Genomic DNA, 25,670 nt, shown 5'->3' with positions numbered 1-25,670 from the left:
GTGTCTCAATGTCAAAACCCAAGTAAAAAGCCTATGTAAATTGGGAGACTTTTGAGGGAATTATGTCCCCATTCATTTTATTATGAATATAAAACAAAAAAAAGACGATAAGGCTTTTGTTGATTGTTTTTATTTGTTTTTTGTAGCTTTATTTAAACATATAAATGCATCAAGTTTGTTATTTCTACGTTACCAATAGGATTTTAGTTTTTTTTTTTGTTTCAATCGGTTTTTATTAATATTTATACATGTGGTTACAAACATGAATGGTAAAATATCACAACAATGTACAGGGAAGAAAGGAGGGTCAAAATAAACTCCCGATCTCCCATGGATGACCATGAGGTTTAACACAAGTGACATTTTACAGTATAAAAAAAACGGTGCATATAAATATACATATATCCAATATTACAACAAAACAGTGATTGGAGACACACAATAGGAGAGGGAAAAAAAAGGGGTTTAGTATAAAACCACTCCAAACTGTAATAGAGTAGCTAGCAAAACAAACTTATGGAACTGTACGTTCAATCTACGAACACGTCTCCGGGTATACCGGAGGAGATGTCAGAAATGCACTTACACCGAGATATATGCAAGGGGAGGGGTAGGGAAGGACAGTCAACTAGGTAGCCCGGGGGAGGATAAGGGTCAGTAAGGGGGGAAGTGGGGGGAGGGAGGGGACGTCCGACTGGCCTTGTTTTTATGTATTCTAGAAGTTACTACATGCCTCCAGGTATTTTGAACAGCACTGTTACTCCCGTTGATATTACTGCCAGAGAGCCTTAAATTGGGTGGATTCCTTAAACCAATCCCATGTAGCCCATATCTGTTTGTACTGTTCCCATTTGTTATCATCCTCCGCCACAAGCCTTTCTAGATGCTGTATCTTCTCTAGTTCAGTAAACCAGTCTTTAAGAGAGGGTGCCGTAGACTGTTTCCACTTTCTGGGGATAATTGATCTGGTAGCCGTAAGGAAATGTCTCAAAACATCTCTCTTATTAGCCTTAATGGATCCTGGGAGGATGGACAGCAGGGCCACCTGAGGGGTGATCCTCAGGTCAGAGCCGGTTACCCGATTATATATATCTTCTATCTGGGACCACAAATTACGGATGGCTGAGCAGTCCCACCAAATATGTATCATATTACCTAAATTGGTTTGGCAACGCCAACACCTGTCGGATTGAGAGGGAAACATGCGATGAGTATCCGAGGGGCAGAGATACCATCTGGATAAAATTTTATAGTTGGTCTCCTGAGCCTTGCAGGGAAGTGACATTTTGTGGGTCAGGATAAAAGCTTTTTCCCAATCTAACGGAGATATAGCTTCTCCCAGGATTTTAGTTTTTTTTAATACAAACTAAGAGCTTACAGGTTAGTGGCCCTACCATAGTCATATGTCATAAAAAAGTCTTAAAGAAGCCAAGTACCCTTGTTAGTTCTTGGAGGAAACCCACTCAAACACTGGGAGATCCTAAATACTGCATGCAGGTAGTGTCCTAGCCAAGGTTAAAACCTGCAGCCCTAATACTAAAGAAATTTGAATAATTAATAATAGGAAAGATGGTAAAATACTAAAATAAAGGTTTTGTTTGTAATACCTGGAAGCTGACACTTTAATTATGAAGCACATCCTTATTCATTACTGAAAATTACAGTCAGTGGATAGCACCTATGATTTTATGTCTGCAGAGTGTTCAGGTTAAAATATTTGTCATCTGAGCTACCACTAGTGTCAGATAATATTTGTTAGGTGTTTTTTTTTATTTTTAAAGTTTGCTATTAAATTAGTATTAGGGATCTTAATCTTTAACATTTGCCGCTTGGTACAAATTTTGTGTTTTCTATAAAACAATTTTCTATGAATTGCACAGTATTTCTAGGGAAAGGCTAAAATTAGTTATTGATTTGTAGCATATTATGTGATATTTTCTGGATTTCCGTCCTATGGTTTATTTGAATTGCCTTAAAAGGCTCAAAACGAGATTTTATCCCCTTAAACAGACATTCTCTAAATGATTTAAATTATGGTAGGTACTTTTTATTTTCAGTAGGGATTTTAATTCAACCTAGTAATGAATACTACAACAGGGAAATAGCATATATCAAACTCTATGTGCAAAGATGCTATGAGAATGCTTACCTCAAACATACTGGTGAATGTCTGGAGAATATTCCATCCAAATACGTGAGATTACACATTCTCCTTTGGGGGCATGATACATACTCTCATTCTGATTTTTGTTTAAACTTTATAATTGAATAACTAATGTTTTGAAAATTTTAATGCATTCATTGGGAATCCCTGGTCACTCAATGCTAATTATAACAGTCAATGAGATATTGCCATTCTTGGGATTGGCATGTGAATAGGTTGCTACCGAAAAACAAACTTTAGTTTTAAAGATTAGTAAAAAATGAGGGAATTCAACACTGACAACTTTTAAAATAGCTTACAGGTAGTCCCCAGGTTACATACGAGATAGGGACTGTAGGTTTGTTCTTAAATTGAATGTGTATGTAAGTTGGAACAGGTACAACATTTTAATAAATGCAATTAGGACAGATGTTTAACTAAACATATTATTAGGCAGCATGGTGTCATTTACTGTATAAAATCCTCACTGTAACCTAATCACAAACAAAGCAAAAAAAAAAAAAAAATAACTTTATGGAGCCTAGACATTCATTAACTTCTGGAGCAAGCTTTGCTTTGATATAAAAAAGAAACAACTGCAGAGTTTGTATTGGCCATTAAAGTGTTACAAGATGTTACAGGTCAGCTCAGCTCTTAAGATCATCCACATCCTCAGCTGTGTTTAGGAAAAGTTTTCTTCTGCAAGTCAAACAAAACATCCCCTTCCCCCCCAAAAAGCCTCCATCCTACACACGAGCAAGCAGGGAAGCCCTGTTCGTATCTAGGAGTCGTCCGTATGTCGGATGTCCTTAACTCGGAGACTTCCTGTACAAGGAAATCAGAGTTGTGCAGATTGTATTAAGTAATAGATATAGAAAATATATGTTGATATATAATTTTGATTCAAATATATATAACTGTACTGGCAATACAACTCATCCATGATAATGACTTTTTGCCTAAAGTATATGCCATACTTGGATGATGACCATTTGCAAAAAGGCTAAAAAACGTCAGATTAAAACTAGTCAAGTCAACAGGCCTACAGCTATAATGTAGGTTTCTAACAAATCCCCAAGAAAAATGGAGGTAAATAGTAATCCTAAAAGTTGCCACTGAGTCATACCACCCTTATTCCTTTTGCTATATCATAATAATGGACTGCTTAAACACTAGATTCAGCGTATTATAGTTTTTGACACCTTAAAGTTTGTGTTTATATAGTAATAAAATGTTAAATGTTAAAGGACTATTTATAAAGGCATAAACAGACTAGAAAAATACCAGCATTTATACATAATGTCATTTTCAGTCCCCTATTTATTAAAAATATCAGAATGCCACTGTTGTCTTCTAAAAATTTTAATTGCGTGGCTTTCAGTCGATTCAGTTACCTCAATATTTGTGACAGTGGCTTGGATAACTATGGAAATGGGAAGTTTGCTATATTGTGGATGATGCAAATTCAGATTAAGAGCATATAAAATGTGTAATTTATTAAGAACATTCTCCTTTCCCTAATTTGACCACTGTAATTTAAAATGTTCTTGTTGTGGTGTAATGCAATATTGCAGTCTCATTCTTAAAATGTCTTTACTGAATAAGCAGCTAACATCGCAGTGCTTCCATACAAATAATTGCAGCAAATTGACACATACTGAAAATAGACAGGGCTAGGCTGCATACAGTACTTAAATTAATTAGCACCATTGACAGTCTACACTTTATAAACTTGAATTAACTGTCTCCAATATAGCATTGCACTTTATACTTGATGCGCCCTTCTCATTCATTATTGGCTCTTTTCTGCCAACTAAACTATTATATATATATATATCTATATATATAAATATATATACATTCTGGTGCATAGATCTTTCATCCAGTCATGGAGTAGCACATAAAAGTTAATAAATTATTACACAACTTCATGAAAAGAAGCTCTGAAAACAAACTCTGTCCCTTAAATAGCAGCATCTGGTGCTGTGACAGCCTTTCCATGTTTACCAAAAGAAAAAATACAATTATGTTCCAAATGAACTACGGAAGTGTTGTTATAAAAACAATAATATTGGATTTGCACTAAGCTTTCTGTGATCTGAATACAGATGTTCTGGCATTGACTGGAAAGCTAAATGTACCAGAATGAAATGTTTAAAATAAACTTTTTAATCCTCAAGAAGCCTATATAACTACATTTCAGAATTTTTTTTTTACTGGATCTGTATCAAGGATATTATATTAAGGAGAGAAATGTTCTCTTGACTTTATAGAGCTGTTTAATGTTTGTGTCATGTTTAATTTTGATGCATTGCATAATAGAAGAAGAACTAAATATGTTCTGATTTAAGATAAATGCACTATAAATTGAATAATTCTGAATTTGATCAACCAAAATGATTGTTTTAGAGTGCAGAATCAAAAGATACCCGATCAGTCAGGTTGGAAAAGTGCCATAGATTTTACGGAATGAAGTATCCAGCGGGTTTTTGAGACTTCTTTTTGTGTGTGAAATTTTGGAACATGAATAAATAGTGGTTGCATTTCATTGGTATTGATCACAAAGGATTGACTATACACTGATTGCGTTGTGTTGTAATATAATCAACTCATGAGTCTCATGATATTTTGAGGTTAGAAGATTGGTGATTCCATGAACAGTGGGATTGTACAAATTATTATATGTGTCCTCATTCATGAAATACAGTTTAATTTTATCCAACAGTTGTATGATCATGGGCATGGGCTAATAAAAAAAAATGATTGTGTTTCTACTAGTCTTATCACATTTGTTTAATTTGTTAAAAATGTTAAAAGGCCTTGATTAATTACCCAAATCTGTTTGAAAATGTCTTTACTTATTTCTTTTAAAGTGTAAATTGAATTTTATGTGTATATATATATATATATATATATATATATATATATATAAAGGGTTGTGGCAAAGATAGATGTCACAATAACTCCCTGTGGGTCCCTAGGTCTCAATACATTTTTCATTTGATTATCTCTACTTCTTTCTATACCTTTCTGTGTTGCCATGGTAACACATAAACAGGGTTAGGTAGACTTTTACTAGCCATTTCCAAAATTTACTGAACCCTAAACACCCTTTTTCTTTCTTTACAGTATATTATTTGGTTTTAAATATAGAGTACATTTCAAATCTGATTTAATAAAATTAGTCTGCATCTTAAGTCAATAAAAAATGTAAATAAAGAAAGGTAAAGGTAATGGCTTACTGCAGCTAGCCATGTTTTACAATCCTAAAGACATATACTAATGCATAGTTCCTTGAGGCCAACAAACCTTCCTGCAACATGGAAAAATTGAGTGGATCAAATCTGTACTGTTGTGTTTCCTGTAAATTATTTGTTTTAGTTCATGTTTGTTAAAACTTATGTTGAACACCAGTATGGTAAAAAAATTAAAAACACAATCACAGTATTCGCACTATAGAATAACTATATTCATGTAAAATAATTAGGAGAAATTAAAAAAGTCAATGTTTTGTTTCAGATTACTACAGATCTACGTCAGCGCTGTACAGACAGTCACACTGGAACCTCAGCATCAGCTCCTATGGCTGCTGGGATTATAGCCCTTGCACTTGAAGCCAAGTAAGTATTGCAAATTCTGACTATATAAAAATGTTACAGTCTGTCTAATGTCTAATAGGTTAGCCAATTATTAAGTATTAAAAGAGCATATGTTATTACAAAAAAAAAAGCTGTTTAAATACTCAATAGGTATCAAAATACAGAATCAAAAAAGCAAAGCAATGGGACTTTAAATCAGAACTAAAGTTCCAGTTTTAAAATTTGTTATTAGACAGGGTTTTATTCCAAAAAGGGTAGATGTCCCTTTTGCAATCAAACATGCTTACTTGGCTGATCGTTCTCCTTAACAGTTCAAAATCACATCCAGTTGATTTCCTTTATCGTATTTTCATTTAAAATAACTCCTCTAAACACTAATAATTTAATTTACAGAAAAAGGTAAATTTAAACACTAAACAATTTTTTTTGCACAATTTCTGGAAACTTGACTTACATTTGTCGCACTTCTATGTTTTGGGGATTGGGGTAGTGATTCACCCTCAAAAATGTACAGTTTAAGCCATTTGTTGCAGCTCTTATACTTTTAAATTATATCATCATACTTGCTGATGTAAATCTGTATTTTGTAAAAAAAAAAAAAAAACAAACGTTATTGGAGGATTTCACCATCTTTGTTATTACCACCTACAATTCCAAGATGTTTTGAGTGGTTGTGTGTAAATACATTGGATGTGGCTGCTCAAACAAAAAAATCTAAAACTTATCTTAAAAAAAAATAATAATTCTTTTACCTGTAGGGGAAAGAAGCCTTAGATGTGAAGTGGTTTAGTATAGATTGCATATTCATCTTATAAAGCCTATTCATTTTGTTAATAAATAAGAGTGCGTATGGTATTTCATTTATTAACTTTGAGGCTTTCACTGTACCTCATAGTAATAAAGTGTTAGGAAGCTGTGTAATGTAATCTGTAGCTTTATGAAATTGCTTTTGTAAGGTATTTATTTTATGTGGATATTATTTTGCATGAAAAGCTAATTTGTTTACGGTTTTATTATTAGAACAAACATTTCAGCATAGCAAAAATAATTATTACTGGATTTTCCTTCTCAGCCAGTGTGACTTTTCAATTTTCACTGTAGCTGTAGAAAAACTTTGTGAAACCTTTGTAATTATTTGGGATGTCATCCTGATCATTATTTACGTCATAACAAATTAGGACAATACAATTTAACAACCCACCCTATATGAAATCTCTGTGTCTATACAACAGTTTATAGTATAGTTGTTAGAATTGTGAGATATGTGTAGAGTGCAGAGGTTGGGAGTGAGGAGTAGAAGTCAGGCATATTGGAGAGGTCAGGAGTGCGAAACGCAGGGGTCATGAGTATTTAACACAGAGAAAACAGAGACCAGGAGTGTGTAAAACCCAGAGTGCAGGGGTCAGGAGAGCATAAAATACAGAGTGTATAGATCAGGATTGCATTACCTACAGAATGCAGCTGTCAGGAGAGTGTAACACATAGTTCCTTTATTACTTACATGAAGAAGTTTGCATTAAAAAGCCATTTATTCTCAGCAGTTCCCAAACTTTCTTTCAACTGTAAGATGAATAATACTATTTTCTCATTGTAATACAGGAAAAATATATAGGGCTTATTTTATTAAAGCTCTTCAAGGCTGGAGAGGATATGCTTTTAACAGTGAAGCTGGGTCATCTAGCAAACCTGCAATGAATCTGGTCGAGAATTCAATACATTTGCTAACAAATAGCTAATGACTTTTAGTAAATCCATTCCAGGTTTGCTGGATCACCAGCCTTGGATTGCTGTAATAAATCAGGCCCTTAGTGTCTAGTGCTACTTCAAATATGTAGATTTGGTCAATGTATTTGTTTTGGTACTGCCATACAGACTAATATGCTTGGTTATTAAGGATGTAGTTGCCTATGTGCCAGGGCTCTATAGCAGGCTCAACCACACTCCCATGCTCTGTGGAAAAAGAGGTCTCATTCTGCAACGGTCTAACATGCCTTCAGTTGAAGGGAAGCAGTTGGGAACCACATTTGCATGTGACTTCTGTTGTGTTGGATCATGGTGATGTTCTTTAGAGTAACAAATTACTTCTGGCCACACAATGGGCACACTTCAACCCCGATGACCTCAACCACGTTAAAACCATATTTAAAAATATGTTTGTGTGGATCAACATTTGTTTAAGTGCTTAACGTGATATCATGTAGTCATTGTTTAGAAGAAATCTGACCACCACAGTACATTTTTTTTCAATCGAACAAACAAACAATTTTATGTTCTGCAGCTGTGAGTTCTCTGAAACCTGGCTGTTATATGTGTGCTCTGGCTACCTAGAACAACATAGAGGTGTGAAACCAACATTTTCTATGTGCAGTGTATGGCCACATTTTCATTTTTAATTGGGCCAATATTAGTGTTGATTACCTAGCATGACCTAGGAATGACTGGCAATATTTTTTTTGTTTTAATAAAGAAAATTCTTAGTTGATGTCCAAGTAAACATTCAGTAGTTAAATACATTCCAGGTATATGAAATTTAAAATTTCCAATCTATTTTTTTTAGAAAGCAGTCACACCCTAGGATAGAGCTTGTAATAAAGTACCCCTGCTTTCTGTGTGGAAGCAATGGTCTTTTTCTGCAAAGGTCTGACATACCTCCTGTTGAGTCAGAGGTATCCCGTTAAAGTATACTGTTACTGTTGCATAGTATATGAACACAAGAACAGACAAAAGATGTCAATTATGTCAATAGGGTTTTATATCTGGGATATGTTTATTTACCTAATGGTTGAACTTGATGGACTTTCTTTTTTCAACCTGACTAACTACGGTATGTAACACATACCGTACTGTCTGGTACTGCAAAGCATGAATGGGCCCTCAGATACTGTTAATTTTTCTTTATTTAGTGTTTCTTGCATACTGTGTAATGCTTCCTAAAATGTAAACTAAGGACCTGATACGAAGCAAAAGACTGAAAAATGCGCTTTCAGACATGTTAAAGTACGCTTGTACTTTAACCTTGACTTAAATCTTTGTTTGACAGTCCGATTTGGATTAGCCTTACACTTGTACTGTTTGCACACCCAAAAGGCATATATATGATGAATGACAGGCTAACACACCCATTCAGCAAGGATCTTATAACCCAGTGACAAGAAAGTGGTAAAAAGGGGCAAAGGGACACCTTTTTAGGTATATTTAGTATTTTTTTAAGCATAGTATTGTTTTTTATTTTGTTTTTTTTTGAGAGTCCGCTTTTGGTATCAGTAGGCACATTTTGTAGGTGCAACCCCTGCTATGCTTTGTAGTTCTTTCTACTGACCCTTACCCCACTATTGTGTTCTAGAGTAAAGTAAGGGCTGGTGGATAAAACCGCAGACCATACAGTAGGGAAATGTTGCAGAACATTTAAATCTCTAAAATAAATAAATAAAGGCAGCAGGTGGAGTATGTATTACTGCTATACTGCTCTGTTTTTTTTTTTTAACTAGTAACAGAGTTGCTTTAAGACAATATTTCATTAATAAAATAGCCAAAAATGTCCTGGAGTCATTAGAAATTTGTATCTTTTTCTAGTGTAGTTTACAATGACTATGATTAGTAAGTATATAGTATAAAATGTCTGTTCTAAACAATTAAACAAAAGCATTGCTATTTCCTCAGGCAGAGCAGATGTCTTGACTATGTATGTCATTTTTTTACCCTGCATATCTTAAAATTCTATATTGAGATTAATAGATTGTGTAGAGGTTGGAAACTGTGAATGTTATAAATAACTTTCTGCCCATTATCTTACATTTGCAGGCACAAATAGAAAGAAAAAACCTGTCTAATGATATGGCCATATGCGGGCTTTCTGACAAAAATGATATAATTACTAGAGTACAATCTTTATTGGCTAATGCACCTTTTGCAATGAATATATTACTTTGGGAAATCACAAAGGGAATAAGTTTCTTTTTATGTGCAATGTGATGCTATTACAGCAGAACTATTACTACAAAATCATGTATTTATATGCAAATGAGAATGTTTTGTATATATTTCAGCCTAAATAGAAACTTAATTCCATGCTTTCCATATAAATATCTGCAGTATTTCCAGTTATCTGGTAAGAAATATATCTAGCTTGATGCATAATGATATATCATGTAATGAACTCCTGCTGAGCACCCTAAAAAGAAACCATAAAACTCTGTACTATTACCTAGACCAACTTCTCTGAAAGTAAAATGCTAAGAACATTGTGAATCATACAGTGATTATTGTCTCTTGTAATTGTGTACAGCGTTCTTTGTTGCTGTGCACCAATTTATTTTTCAGTATTTGTATTCCTATTTTGAAGCATAGCAAAACATAGACCATTATCAGTTCACACACATGTCGATCTGAGCTTCGTTTAAAGGATCCCTGTTTTTAGTGACACCATAGTGGTAGAATTCTGGTACCTGCTAAGTGCCCCAACTCACTAAAATAGACGCTGGTTTTTATTTTTTAGTTTATAGTAACTTTAACTACAATAACCCAAATCAATGTATGTTAGCTTAATTACAGTGTGATTGAATATTAAAGTTTGTCCTTGATTAAAGAAATTTGGGTTAATTTACTAACCAAGGTTTGGGCTGTTCACTTACCAAAGTGAATTATCACTCCACAAGGGATAATTCATGTAGCTTAGTGAATGTGGTAAAAAATCAAAGAATAACTAATCACATGCAATATATATAAAACTCTATATATGAATAAAACAGTTTGACCAATTTCACAACCCATATTTACCATCAGATTAAAGAGTCTGTGTTATCTTTGTACTTCATTTATTTTACAGTCATGGGTTTCTCATATTTTGAATTTATGATTGTATAATTAAAATTTTCAGTAAAAAACAAATGAAGAAATAAAATAATTATCAGTTTTATGTAAAAATACTAACACAGTATGCTGACACTGATCCTGTTCAGTCATATCATAGACCTCAGTAAAGAATCTACTGTTTTGCTCTTTACAGTTTTTTGTTTTCCATGTTATATTTGTTTTAATAGCACAGAGCTACCAAGGTCTACATGTGGAAATTATTTAGTTCATCCAGACAGGTTGTACTGGGCTTAATAATGCAGTTCATTTAAGATTAATGACATAAATTGGCCGATGCAGTGGTGATCTATTAATCTTCGCTAAGCTTTTCCTGTTTTGTAAAGAAGCTATCAAAATGGAGTTAATCATTTGCATGTGAGACAGTTGTAGTTATGCACGACCACGTATCAGGTAATTTAGAAATGGTTTGTGTTTGCAAACATAAATAAATCACTGTCTCCACCTGATTAATAAAGAGACTTTAGATTACTTTATAACTCAGTTAGCTCTTATTCCACATTAGCACCTGCATGTGCATAAACATTTCACCAGAGTGAAGTACTTAAACTAATAGCTGGAACTTTTTCAGTCTTTTTAACATATTTTGGATGAACAAGTAAATTATAACAGGAAGTTAGACAACCTATTAGAAATCAGTTTCATCAAAAACATTTTGCCTAAAAAACATATAATTTAAACCCTGTTCAATTTTAGAATTGTGAAATATTATAGATATTAGAGATTAATGCTTTTATTTTCAGTTACTTTAGTTACTTTTTTTTGCTATCTACTCCAGTTAGTTAATCAGGATGATGTAGGAGAGGTTCTGAGTGCAGGCTAACTAGTGCATGAGACTTTTTTGCTTTTTAGTTGGACCAGAATATTTTTTAAAGAAATGTTTATAAAATATATATTTATTTCATATTATCAAATCAGTAAATAACAACATTTTTTCATTTTTTTAGCCCATTCCTTACATGGAGAGATGTGCAGCATATCATTGTTAGGACCTCACGACCACGGCACTTAAATGCTCCAGACTGGAAGACAAATGCTGCTGGTCACAAGGGTAAGTCTGTGATTATTTTCACTATGTTTTCTTGTTTGCTACTCATACACCAGGCCCACAAGTTTAGCCTTTTTAAATGTTGGCATTGTTTTGGTAATTTGGCATGTGTGACCACGTGTATAATTTGTTACTTCTGGAACACTGATAGTTTCCAGGCAAACTAAAACCATTAAAAGTTTGAACACAACATCACATCCCACTTGTTCTGTGAAAATTGTTAAAAGAACATAATTATATCAGTGCTTACGTCATTCACTAAAACTTTTAAAATACATGTTCACATCACCATTTACATTCCTGTGTTTGTGCTATTAAGCCTTTTTTTTTTTTTTTTTTTTTTTTAATAAATGATGGAGATACGGGCAGAGTTGCACAATATAAATGCTGAACTGGCCAGAGGTGCAGGAAAAAAATACCAAGCCTTTTTATCTGCAAAACAATGTCAGAAATGTCTTATATTTCCTTTATTTATTATGCACAGTAGGCAAAAGCAAATGAAAATGTTTGTGGGGATTCATTTAAAGATTATAATGTCTACCAGACTAAAATAACATTTTTAACAAAGAAAAAGCTAGTCCACTGTTTGTTTCTTCCCAACACTGTAAAACGTTTCTGTTCTAGAAGTGCCTGTATATTATAGCCTCATAATTCTACAGGACCCAAATCATATCTGGCCTCAGGACAAAGCACCATAGAATTCTTTTAAGTTTTTAATTTGCAGGCAAGGCCAAAAGCAGAACCGCTTGGAGAATGGGTTAGTGGGAAAAGACGATGATACCATACAGGCCATAATTACATAAAAAAGTGCACACATTTGTCTTTTGCATTGGACAATTTACTACAAGGTTTTGAGGACAGAATAAAACACTGCTTTCCTTTCTTAATAGTCACTTGAATGACGTATAGTGTACAAGCTGTTGAAATTGTACCTTTAAAAAGAATATGTTCTATATCTAAACACTACCATTTCATACCTTCTCTTTGGTAACAAATCGTATTTTATATGGTAAAGACTACATATTTTATAAAATATGACAAATGCACTTACCTTATAAATCAGATCCATATGCTCTTCCCTGACATTGTCAGAATACATTTTATAGCCTAAAGTCCCATGCATATTTTTTTTCTCCATATTTATACTCTGGTTATTCTTCTTTTATGTGTTTAAAGGGTTTAGCACATTTACGGTATATCTTGAGGGGATACGACAGTGTCAAAAGAAATACTCTATTTATGTTCAAATCATAAGAGGTATACTAAAAATAAGAAAATAGAAATGTAAGACTCTAGTATTTGATATGCTTTATTCGGGCATTGTTGCTAACGAATAAACAGCATCTCTACCAAGAAAATAGAGTAACAGATTTATATAGAGTACATGTAGAAATTGTCAAATATCTGTTTATCATCCAAGTAAGAAATACTAGAGTCAGAACTGGAACTGTCCTGCAAAAATGTTTCCAGTCAGTGACTTAGAAGGCTTTTATCATTGTGACAGGCAACTAGTGTTTTCAGGAATACAAAGGGAAGAAAGGCATTTAGAACTGTCTGTTCTGGTACTGAATTGTGTTATGGGCTTTTACCAGTGCATGTTAAGCACTGTACAGACATGTACAACAATTGTTACCAGAAATGATTGTTAGTGATCATTTGCAGCTACAGCAGAACAATAAAGAACTGTATAATAGATATTAAATAAATAACCTTGCACTAATATATATAATCAAACACCATGTAGAAATTAGCAGCTCACAACTTACAACAGAGGGTTGTAGCTTACAACATTTACTATTCCAAAGTGTGGCACTCACATTTCATATAAATAAAGTCAAAGTCAATATAAAGGTCACTCGATCATTTCAGTGGAAGTCTTTTAACTGCATTCAGAGCTAAAACCGGACAAGGCTGTTGGCTACTTGTGGTATTGGTACTGAATAAGAGAAATATAATTTATCAGAGTCAGTAAGGGTCCACTTCAGGTAGTCCCTGGGTTACATATAAGATAGGGACAGTAGGTTTGTTCTTAAGATGAATTTGTATGCAAGTCGGAACAGGTACATTCGTTTAATAAATACAATTAGGACAGATGTTTGTCTCAACATATTATTAGGCAGCATGGTGTCAGTTATTGTACAAAATAATCACTGTGAGTTAATCACAAACAAAGCAAAAAAAAAAAAAACTATGGAGCCAAGACATTCATTACTTTTTGGAGCAAGCTGTGCTTTGATATGCAAAAGGAAACAACTGCAGAGTTTGTCTTGGTCAATAAAGAGCTTGCAAAACAGCAAAAGATTTCTTCTGCAAGTCGTGCAAACTGCCCCTCCCCCCTCAAGTCTCCGTCCTGCACACGAATTAGCAGGGAAGCCCCGTTCGTATTTAGGAGTCGTCTGCGTGTCGGATGTCCTTAACATGGGGACTACCTGTATGTAGATGACTCAGGTTACTGATAAATGATAATACTTTGCAAATAATATTAAATAATTTGAAGCTAGTTTCATGTTTTAATCTGCCTCAGTTCTTCCCATATTTCATTTATCATCATGATCTTGTCACCATGTATGTGTAATTTAATTAATTCAAGCTCAAAGAAAATGAAAATTAAAAGAATTGTATTTATTTTTTAAAACTGCACTAAATGCAAATATATGTTATATTGAATGTCACTTCTATTCATTTAAATTACACATACTTAATCTCGATTGGCAGTTACAGGCTTTGAATAAATTACTTTTTGTTTTCTGTTATAGGATATACAATATCATTTTATTTTGACTTAGGTCTAATTTTATGCTGTTTTTGTGCTGTCACTAGTTGTTAATTTTTTAGATTGCTTATAATTAAATATTTCACTTATCATCTATAATTAAATATATTTGTATTCTTATATCCTTTGATTTTTCTATTTGAACAAATTATAAAGTATACAAATAGCCTTAGACTAAGCAGTTATTTTAAATGCCAGTCCTATTCAACAAGGCAAAGTACAGAAAATAGATTTTTTACTTAGGACAGGATATACGAAACACATGATTGTCATTATTCAGTAAGACAATAAGTAAGTTCAGTCGCAGCCGTTAGAAAAATGTCTTTCAAAGATTTGTCATAAGTAAGCCAAATTTGGATCGGTTCTTTTGGGTTACAGAACATTATACTTAATGTTATTGTTTATGCTGTGTTTATGTGACTGGTAAGGGGAGCACAAAAGGTACCAAAAAATAGTTTTTTAAAGTACAACAAATTCAGGATCACTTAGGATCACTAATACACAGAAGTAACCAATTAGGAGAGCTGTCTCCTGACTGGCTGCTGTGCCAATAGAAGTTCTGTCTCCTATTGGTCACATCATCGGCACTACAGGTGAATCTTGGAAGTGCTGACCGCTGTGCTATGGGGATGAGACCCAGTGTTGGAACAATGATATGATAGAAAACTGTTTGTAAGTTGTATTTTTCCAATGGAATATCTATGAAGAGTGTAAACATTGCAAAGCTAGGGTGGATATAATAATATTCAGCTATACTTATATACAATTGCAGGAAACAGGTAGATAGTGTTCATAGGAAATATTTTTATATTTTTCTGAATAAAAATATTTTCAATATTTCATTTCATAAACTTATTAAATAGTTAAAAAAAACATATATTTACTTTTAAAGTACACAAAAAGGCTCCTGCAGTTTAAACAAGTACCAAATCCAATATTCCTATTTCATGCACATATTTTTTAAGATAAACAAAAAATCTATTTTTGCCGTTCTGACCAAATAAATACTGTTTCATTTCGTCTCATATGCTCCCTCATTTAGGTTTCAGCAAAATAAGTCGTTATTTCAATTGAGAAAGCACTAGGTAGGGCTGGGTGTGCCCATGTGCTGATTGATAAGCTACAGGCTTGTGAACTAGTAGTAACAAAACTGATAGGTATGGCCTCTGTGTGCATCAGGTGATCATTACTGGCCTGCTGTACAGGTATTTTTGGGCAGATTTACTTAGGTATAGTTAAGTGCTGCAGCACAAATCTTTGTTTATTACTCAAATGTAGCATTTTTACTGTGTACAAATATATTTATTTGGGGTAAATTTTTTACAGAAATTTAGATTTTCAGGTGGTTACTCATTTGTGTGTGTTTTTTGCCCCCCTTATGTAATTAGGCTTAATTTTTAAAAAATACTGTACAGACAGTAAATGTCTTTGTTAACAAGGTAAATATTAGCTTTGGTCTCATTACTTTAGTCCTAGCTAAGGAAACTTCATTTCATTGCTTCACAGTTTCATCTATATGGACAAGGTTGACTTATGATAATGTCATCATGTCTTCAAATTCCCCAGTATTTCAAATAAGTTTGTATTTTTGCAGCATTGAGAAGGACACATATTATACTGCTGGAAAACCACAGCATGAGTTCTCTAGGAAACTACCTCTTTGTGTTTCAGGCAGAGAAGCTTCAAAACATTGTTGCATGTAGTGTTGAATCCTAAGGCTATGAAAGCTAAATAGTGCCCTACTTTACAGGGGGTATGCTTCTTCCATATGTGTTTGCTGTATATCATGCCTGTAGAGCACAGCATGACTGCATAATAGATACAGCTTGCTACCTTCACAACTTCATAGCTCTTAGTATGTTTTATTTAGCCTAATAACTGCCTCTGGCAATCACTGCATGTCATTATTATATTATTAATATTTTATTATTATTTAGTATTTATATAGCGCTAACATATTATGCAGCGCTGTACATTAAATAGGGGCTGCAAATGACAGACAGATACAAGCAGTGACACGGGAGGAGGAGTGGACCTTGCCCAGAAGAGCTTACAATCTTTTCTAGACAGACATCAATATATGCAATACCAATCAGTTTGTTTAATAAGAAACATTCCAGAACGGCAATAAATTATGCTGCAAAACTCACTGAAATCATATTGTTTATGGTATGTACATTTAAAGATGTTAGACAACCAAATGACCAATACAACAATGGTTTTGCCTGCTTTTTTAACCACTTTTTTGCTTTTGTTATTCTCAATTTCTAACACGGTTTGTTTCACTTTTTTTTTCTAAAGGGAGCCTATTGTTTTTTTAATTTTTTTAGGTATATAGATAAAAGAGATTATATAGGTTTCAACTTCACTTAGTTAGCTTTTAAAGAACACCTGATTCTAGTTTGATTTCCAAGCAAAATGAAACTAGATTAAGTCTAGAATGGGTGGTCTTACTCACCAATAGGAAGGATTTGGAGATAGAGACCAAGTTCAGTTTTTACAGAAAACGTCCCTGGGTTCTTGGGTATGTCCAATGAAGGGTAGCCTATGCTTATGCAGCAATTGCCGATGCCTGCCAAATAAAAGCTAATGATTGTACCAATCAAAATAGAAAACACACTCTCTTGTTGATTGGTTAGATAGATTTAGCATTGAGGAAGGATTCTGAGCAGAGAAGGTCAAGATAAGATGTCAAAGTCAACAGTGTAACATACAATATAGATGCTGCTATACATATAATGAATGCTTTATTCTTCTTGGATGAAAGCTGACACAACTGACAACCCAATACAAGTGAGAATAGATATCTAATATTAGGCCTGATGGTAGGGTTTAGGTCCACTTTAAATTCTCACAATAGCAAAGCTGGACCTGTCAGGCATAGCTTTTTAATTATTTTACCTTGCATTCTCTTACTCTTAGGACGGAATTATCAGCTCATTGTCATGCTGAAAACCCCACAGAGGCTGTCTTGTTTTAAGCCGTAGCTCAGTGCTGAAATCAGGTATACTTCCAGTGCTACAAAAAGGTGAAAAAACCCGACATTTAAAAGCATTCAGTTTTTTACACGCTACCTTGTCAGCACATGACATTACAGAGTTGAGGCAGAAGACAAAACAGCCTCTCCAGGACTTCAAGTCTGATAGTGAGATTTTTTCTTTGAGAGGGAGAGAATATGAGGGCACACTTCACTAATATAACAATTTAGGAGCAAAGATTACATTTATTTCAATCACCTATTTGTTGCTAGTTTTTTTTTACTATGTAATTCTATCATTGTCTTCTCTATTCTATCCAAAATAAAAAATAAAAACTTTTGACTACACTTGTAGTAAGGCTCCATTTTACTTCATGTCATGTCATTTTGTGATTTCTTTGATTGGTGTGTCATTGACCCAGAAGAAGTATTTAATAGTAAAAAAAAAAAGGCAGAAAAAACAGACTCTGAAAAAAGCATAAAATACATGTGAGGCATGTGGGTTTTTTGGGGGATTAGAGGCAGCATGCATGATTGTTTGTGCATAATTAAAGTTACTAGAATAATACTGATACAAATTATGTTCTATATCCGCTGTTTATTTGGATAGGGAGCAGTACTATACATCCACCCATCAAGTCATAGAAATGTAGTAACTGTATCTACAAAGGTTTGTCTGTTAATTGTTGAATTCTGTGTACAGTCATTTTTTACCTTGCCATTATTCCCTTCAAACCATGCAGTGTTAAATGGTTTTTGGCCTGTTTCTTGAAGTGGTCCATAGGTTAAATACCTGCAGCTGTAGACCACACCATGCAGGTCAGACCTTTGATGTAAATTTGTAGACAGATGTTTGGATGCTCTCCATCACTGAGCTCTTTCTTTCCAACTATCGTGGCGTTTAATTTTTTGTAATTAGCTCTGCATGATGTAGGTCTTTCCCTGCCGCCGTCTTTGTTAAAACTAGGATCAACAGTTTTACATTTTAGCTGCTTGCTGTTCTTCTAAAGGTATAAAAATGATAGCAATACTGCTATAACTATATAGACATTTGAATACTGATTCTGAAAAAGAATCTCTGGTAGTGAGAGAAAAATTATCATAAATAACCTCCCCTTCTAGTAGTAGGAATGACATCATTTTTTTTAGAGAAGGAAATTTTGAAAATAAAGAACCAAAGTCAGTTATTTATTTAATATTGTCCGATGTGATAGATCCACCCAAAAAGTGAGTTTTTAATAGTAAGGACTATATACATGTTCAGTGTATACCAGTTATGTACACCTATGATTATTCTTATTATTAATATTATTAATAAACTGTATATATATAGCATCCACATTAGGGATGAGCGAGCGAGAATTTTTGGGATAGAGAAAATTCTATCCCAAGGCGATCTCACAGGTCCGCTCCCCTGATTGCTCATAGAGATTCTCTATCCAAGAACACAGGAGTACTGCGGCCGTGCTCATCATGAATGAATGCAACTGTGGCTAACATCCTGTGATGATTACCATTCATTGATGAGCAGGAGGAGTACCGTGCCCTCATTTGACCTCTAGTGCCCGGGGATTGCACACAGGATCCTGTAATGATTTTCTCGATCTTCCTATGGGTCCACAAAATTGGTTAGAAATTTTGCTGACCCATCGGAAGTTCGCGGACATTTTCACAAGAATGTCAGAGAGATTCTCGCTCATCCCTAATCCACATATTACACAGTACTGTACATTAAAAAGGGGGTTGAAAAGTGACAGATACTAACAATGATGCAGGACGAGGAGAGGTTCCTGCCCCATGAAACACATGAAAATACACCTATTCTTTAAAGTACAACAATGTTTTATATTGATCAGTTTATATTCACCTCACCTACCTTTTTGGCCTCTAATATGTAAGACGTTACAAAACTGTCAGTTCATTCATTTGAACACATTAGAAATATACACAAAGATTTGAATAAACATAGCTTGTCTTCTTTTTTTGGTCAGCTGCATATCAAAGACTTTGAGGCGTGAACATTTTGTGGTATCAATAGGATTATTAAACAGTGGAAAAAGGTCTTTGACTAGGTATACTTTTCAGAAGAAAAACAATTTGATTTACATTTTGGATACATTAAACCCATTGCTGTTGAACATTGTTGTAAATTTAAATGCTTCACTGAATACATTGAAAAAATCTAATTCCAGCCATATATATATATAAAAAAAAAAACATACAAAAATAGACAATAAAATGCCTCATTAATTTTGCTTTGTTTCTATAGAGATGTGTAATGCTGGGTTGTTAGATACTAACATGCTTTGACACAATCGCACATACTAAGTTAATCAGCCTAAATATTTCCATGCTTGGATCCATTCTATGTATTCTATTAACTAGTCATCTGCAACATATATATATATATTTCAATGGATATACATGTGCATATTTTACAGATATATTGTACATCAACCTCTTAATGGCAAGCACATGTGATTTTGAAAAAAAACTCATTGATTGATCAAGCCACCCATTGGGGTTTTTTTTTTTTTTTTGGACTAGAGTTGTGGGGCTGAACCTCCGAAACATCAGTCTTTTCTGTGGCCTTATTATCTATTTGAAATAAACTCAGTTTTTTTTTACTGAATATTAACTAATAATACATATAAATCTTTTAACTCTTATAGTGAGTCACCTTTATGGGTTTGGTTTGATGGATGCTGAAGCAATGGTGATAGAAGCTGAAAAATGGACACCAGTTCCAGCACAACATATTTGTGTAGAAAATACTGACCGGCAGATCAAGTAAGATTTTATCACATCTATTATATATTCCGTTAGCAATATGTCTTTTTGGCAGGTTCATCTATCTTCTTTACCTTGTCATTTCCATTAGACAATACCTATATATTTCTGTTATTTCTGCTGTTTCTGATATTAAAATTATGCTCTTTTGTATGTTTGTGGGTACATAAATTCATGGTACTTTTTGTATGTAACATCTTGACACATTCACATTAAGTGTACCCTATACAGCATTATAACAATGTGATATGCTTGTTGTAATTTCTATCACCATCCTCTAAAGCACAAGGTTGAACAAAACATCTGTGCTGCAGATAAATAAAGGTGTTTGTGTGCATCAGGTTTTATTTTATTTATAAATTAAAGCCTGTATACTAAAATAAGCCACAAAGTCAATGTTCTATAAATAATGGGTAGTGCACTATCTACATATGATTTCCCTTTTAACATATAGGTATTACCTATTAATTAGTTTATCAAGTAGGCTGGCTTGATAATAAAGCACAGTCGTCCCATGCCCCAAAATCTAGTCATTACATTAATTATTTCTACATACATTCAATGGTGTTTTATTGCCTTTATAACATATATTCATCACTGGGTTTGTTTGTGTATGAAGAATACAACAAAAAGAGAGAAAGAGGGTTTTTTTGGCTTGATATATTAAAAGTATACAGAAATTATATAATACAATTGGTATATTGAAATTATATAGTCTTGTGTTGAACGACTTGTAAGACCCTTCCTCCGACTGTATTACATTCATACAGTAGAGAGGGGGCTTTGCATCATATCCATCAAATAGATTTGTATCTGTATGTACAAATATTTACAATATGTGCAATATGATTTACAACATTATCAATTTGATGGATATGATGCTTTAATCCATGCTAATGTCATTGACACCCTTACAGAATGTATAAGATGCTTTGTAATAATTTGGTATATTTAACTTTATTACTCTGTATATATACTGATTGCATGTTGTATTAATATTATAATTTTCAAGATTTCACAATCCCTTGAAGAAGCCCAGTAGGGCGAAACGTGTCATGAAATATGGGATATAAAACAATAATGTACTGAAGGAACCTATTAGCAATAAGAGATGAAATTGTCTAGTTGTGAAGAACAAAGACCTCTCCTCACTGTGTGAATGTAATACAGTTGGAGGAAGGGTCTTACAAGTGGTTCAACACAAGACTGTATACTTTTAATATACCATTGTATTATTTAACTTCTGTATACTTTAAATATATCAAGCCAAAAAAACACTCTCTCTTTTTGTTCACTCTTCATACACAAACAAACCCATTTTTTGACTTAAGGGGTTGGCTTTAGAATCAAGATTAAGTACCAACTACACTAATATCTAATAGCCTTATACTTTCATCATTGCTGGTTTACCAATAATGCAGATTGGGCCTGATTTTTTAAAACTCTCCAAAGAGAGGATACACTTTCATCAGTGAAGCTGAGTGATCCAACAAACCTGAAATTAATTTTTTTAAAAGTCTTTTGCCATTTGTTAGCAAATGTTTTCAATCCTGACCAAACGCATTCCAGGTTTGCTGGATCACTCAGCTTTACTGATAAAAGTGTATCCTCCCCAGCCTTTGGGGAGCTTTAATAAATCAGGCCCATTGAATTGATTCATTCTCTTTTATAATCCCAAAATGCACACATGATGGTAATTGAATAAAATATGGAAAACCTTTCAATAACAGCAGTTGCACAACCTTAGTGTGTACACAGCCTTGACAATTACATACTATTCCAGTAGAGGGGACTTAAGGTAATTGCATTTAAAGTGTTTTCTTGTGCTCATTTTAATGCTTACTTTTCCATAGGACGATCCGACCAGAACATGTTGTTCGCTCAGTATATAAAGCAACCGGCTGTTCTGACAATTCAAACCATCATGTTATTTATTTGGAGCATGTGGTTGTACGGATTACAATAACACACCCTCGTAGAGGAGACCTGGCTATCTATCTGACCTCTCCTTCAGGCACCAGGTCACAACTGCTGGCTAATAGGTAAGGGCCACAATCCTCAGGATTTTTTTTTTGTACATACTGGACCTTAGCCATCTTATGTCTCTTAGCTACATGTTAGTTTTATGTATAAAAAAAATACAGGTTATCACATTTCATTGTGTAAAGAATATTACACATCTTGCTGACATCAATTGTTTAAATGTAATATTTTAGGAGCTGAAATAAGTACTTGTGTCTTATTAACATATCCATCTTTATGCTGTGTCAACAGCATTGGTTTGACGTTAGTTTGAGAAGCATGTGAGATCGATCAGAAATCACCAACAGGTGCATTTGACCTGCAGTTTACATAATATTGACTAGTATTTGACCTGCATTAAATGGGAATTTCCCTAGACTTGAATAGATTGCTGCAATATATGCGATTCCTAAGTTCTCAATAAATATTGTAATCGTAGGTTTTATGTGAAAATAGACATTTTAGAGAGGAAATCGTGTTTTACACTTTTACCTCTTCAATGCTTAAAGATTTGTTTATTACAATATGATTTCTAATTGATTTTTGTGTGGATTCATGACCCCTAACAAGATGAGTTAACCCAAAAGTTAGTTTTATTACACTGATAATATTGGACCGGTTCTTATTTCTCTGTACACCTCCTCTCTCGGTAGTCTCATATCCTCCTTTGGCTTACAGTACCATCTGTATGCTGATGGCGCTCATATCTATCTGTCCACCCCTGACCTGTCTCCCTCAGTCCTTGATAAGGTCTCATGCTGCCTGTCAGCCATTTCATCATGGATTTTTGAAACTCAACCTGCATAAAACTGAACCCATCATCATCCCCCCCTCAAATTCCAAATCTCCCCAACATATTTCTAACTGTTAACAGCACTGGTATTCGGGTCCTCCCCTCAGGCACGTTGTCTTGGTGTCACCTTTGACTCTGCCCTCTCATATACCCCCCATATTCAGAACATTTCCAGGTCCTGTCACTTTCACCTACGCAACATCTCCAAATCTGCCCCTACCTGTCCCCTGAGACCACCAAACTCCTTGTACATGCTCTTATCATCTCCCGTCTGGACTACTGTACCCTCCTCCTCTCTTGTATTCCACTAACCGGACTCTCTCCTCTACAATCTATTCTGAATGCTGCAGCCAGACTCATTCATCCTTCCCACTGCTCCTCTTCCACTGGCTTCCATTTCACCTTAGAATCAAATTCAAGCTCCTGTGCTTTGCCTTCAAATCCTTACACAGTTATTGTCTCACTTACCTTTCTGACCTGGCAAAAAATACTCCCCCTGCCTGCTCTCTCTGCTCCTCCAATGACCTACTAATAACTTCCTCACTCATAACCTCATCACACGCACGGATACAAGACTTCTCTAGAGCTGCCCCAATTTTCTGGAATGGTCTTCCTCGTCCTATTCAGCTTGCTCCTACTTTCTGCTCATTTAAAAGAGCACTCAAAACCCATTTTTTCCAACTTGCCTAGCTGTCTTCTTCTGTCTTTTGAAACCATCACTACTTCCCACCACTACATATCCCCCTCCTATTGTTTGTTACTTCCCCCACCTACTAGATTGTAAGCTCTTCGGGGCAGGGTCCTCTCCTCCTTTATCACTGTCTGTTTTAGTCTGTCATTTGCAATCCCTATTTAATGTACAGCGCTGCATAATATGTTGGCGCTATCCTGTTTATTAATAATAATAATATTAATAATAATATAAATAATAATAATTACCACTTAATAAATTGTGTTTCTGCAAACATTACATTGGCCTAGCTAAGCAACACTGAGATTTTAGTATTTACCAGATGGATCCGGTTTTTTCATCAATACTGACTACTGATGATTAGTGTAGGGCATTGCATTGCATCAGTTGGCAAAAGAACCCCTGAGAGTATCTCCTTCATTTTAGCATTTCCTTTCTATAAAAGAACAGGGATTGTATAACAGAAAAAGAAACTGTCTGGTGGCCCTATAGTTTGGTTTGTGTTTTATCTCATCATCTTTATAGACATGGAGCTCATGGAGAGAGGGAGCTTAAATTGATAGAGACTAACTGATAGAGTGCACAGTTGTTTCCTGTGGTCTTGTGAGTGCCTCCCCCGAAATGGTTCCCCTTTAAATATTTGCCTGCTTTGACTTTTCCTGTGTTAGTATGCTTTGAGCTGATTCTATGAGCTTGATTTTGACATCAATTTGAAAGGCTTTTGAGATCATTCAGATTTCAATGACAGGTGCAGATAGATGCATTTTCATGTTTTTAGACTATTTTTTTTTTGAGGGGGGGGGGGGGGCAACCTTGTTAAACAAAGGCTTGCTGACACAGCAGCATTTAAGAATATTAGCAGCAATTATTTACAATTAGGAAATGGCTGTAATCCTGCCTCTGGTGGATGTTTCATAGGGCCGCTCCCCTGTATGAGAATATTTAGGTATGATAAAAAGATCAAAAGCTGTTTTTTTTTTTTTGCGGCAAATAAAGGTTATATTGTAGGTCAATATTTGTGACAAAAAAACTATTTGTGCATATAAGTAAAGGAAGGGAGAATAGAAACTACCTGCTCTTTAAAAGTGGTTTACCCAAAAAATGTTTTCTAAGCCTACCCCAGAGGTGTGTTTAAGTGGAAAAAATGTGAAAAAACCAAGAAGAGATTGGGGTTTGTGGGCAAATTATGAGAGATATATTATGTGGTAAGTCATATTCATTCATTTTAGTACTTTAGTGCCAGAATTAGGAAATTTAGCTGAAGTTTATATATATGAGGCTTATGCGCCTATAGGAACCTAAAGGCATCATGGATTAAAGTTAGTGTATATAGTTATAGAAATAGAAGGGTATTTGATGTAAAAAATTAGAGCAGATATAATTGCGGAACAGAAAATCAAAAAAAATTTGATGGGACATCAATATTTCTTGATATGAATATGTATTGATTGTGCATTATATGACTATGAATTTGACTTACCACACAATATATCTCTTATAATTTGCCTTCAAACCCCAATCTCTTCTTGTCTTTATTTTCAACTTTATATTTGTTCACACAATAAATAGTGACTTTATATTTGCCTTTCCCATTTAGTACTTCATGGGAAATGAGACCAATTAATTAGACTTCCCTATCCCTATTCAAGAAAGAGCGAATGAATGCCTCATATCCCGACGTGTTTAGCCGATAGACTTCTTCAGAGGATGCGCTGAGACTTTCCCTGGATGGGGAATGGAAGGTTGCCATGATTAAAGAGGGTGTGAAGTGTTCCACAATGCTTGGATTGGCCCGAATAGAACAGAGAAATCAGAGAAATTCAGGTGGTTTCCTAAAACTGTACTATATTTATAAAAGAGGGTTTCTGATCAGACATCGGGTGCCCAACATGCGCTGTAGATTTTTGCTGTGCAACCCACTGTCGTGAGCTGGATCCACCACCTGAAGGGCACCTTCAGGCACAT

General features: G+C 34.4%; 1 protein-coding gene across 3 annotated transcripts in view; it reads left to right on the top strand.

Annotated features, from left to right (window-relative positions):
* PCSK5 (proprotein convertase subtilisin/kexin type 5) overlaps positions 1–25,670 on the top strand; it is a 201,788-nt gene that overhangs the window by 86,697 nt on the left and 89,421 nt on the right. For all 3 annotated transcript variants that reach the window (XM_072404133.1, XM_072404135.1, XM_072404134.1), the window contains exons 9-12: positions 5,663–5,763; positions 11,559–11,662; positions 20,082–20,199; positions 22,053–22,241. In XM_072404133.1, coding sequence (XP_072260234.1) covers positions 5,663–5,763; positions 11,559–11,662; positions 20,082–20,199; positions 22,053–22,241 — 512 coding nt within the window. The remainder of the gene's footprint in view (positions 1–5,662; positions 5,764–11,558; positions 11,663–20,081; positions 20,200–22,052; positions 22,242–25,670) is intronic.

The sequence above is a fragment of the Pyxicephalus adspersus genome, chromosome 3, assembly GCF_032062135.1.
Source record: "Pyxicephalus adspersus chromosome 3, UCB_Pads_2.0, whole genome shotgun sequence".
NCBI classification, from domain to species: domain Eukaryota; kingdom Metazoa; phylum Chordata; class Amphibia; order Anura; family Pyxicephalidae; genus Pyxicephalus; species Pyxicephalus adspersus.
This window is presented reverse-complemented; position numbering and strand designations above follow the sequence as displayed.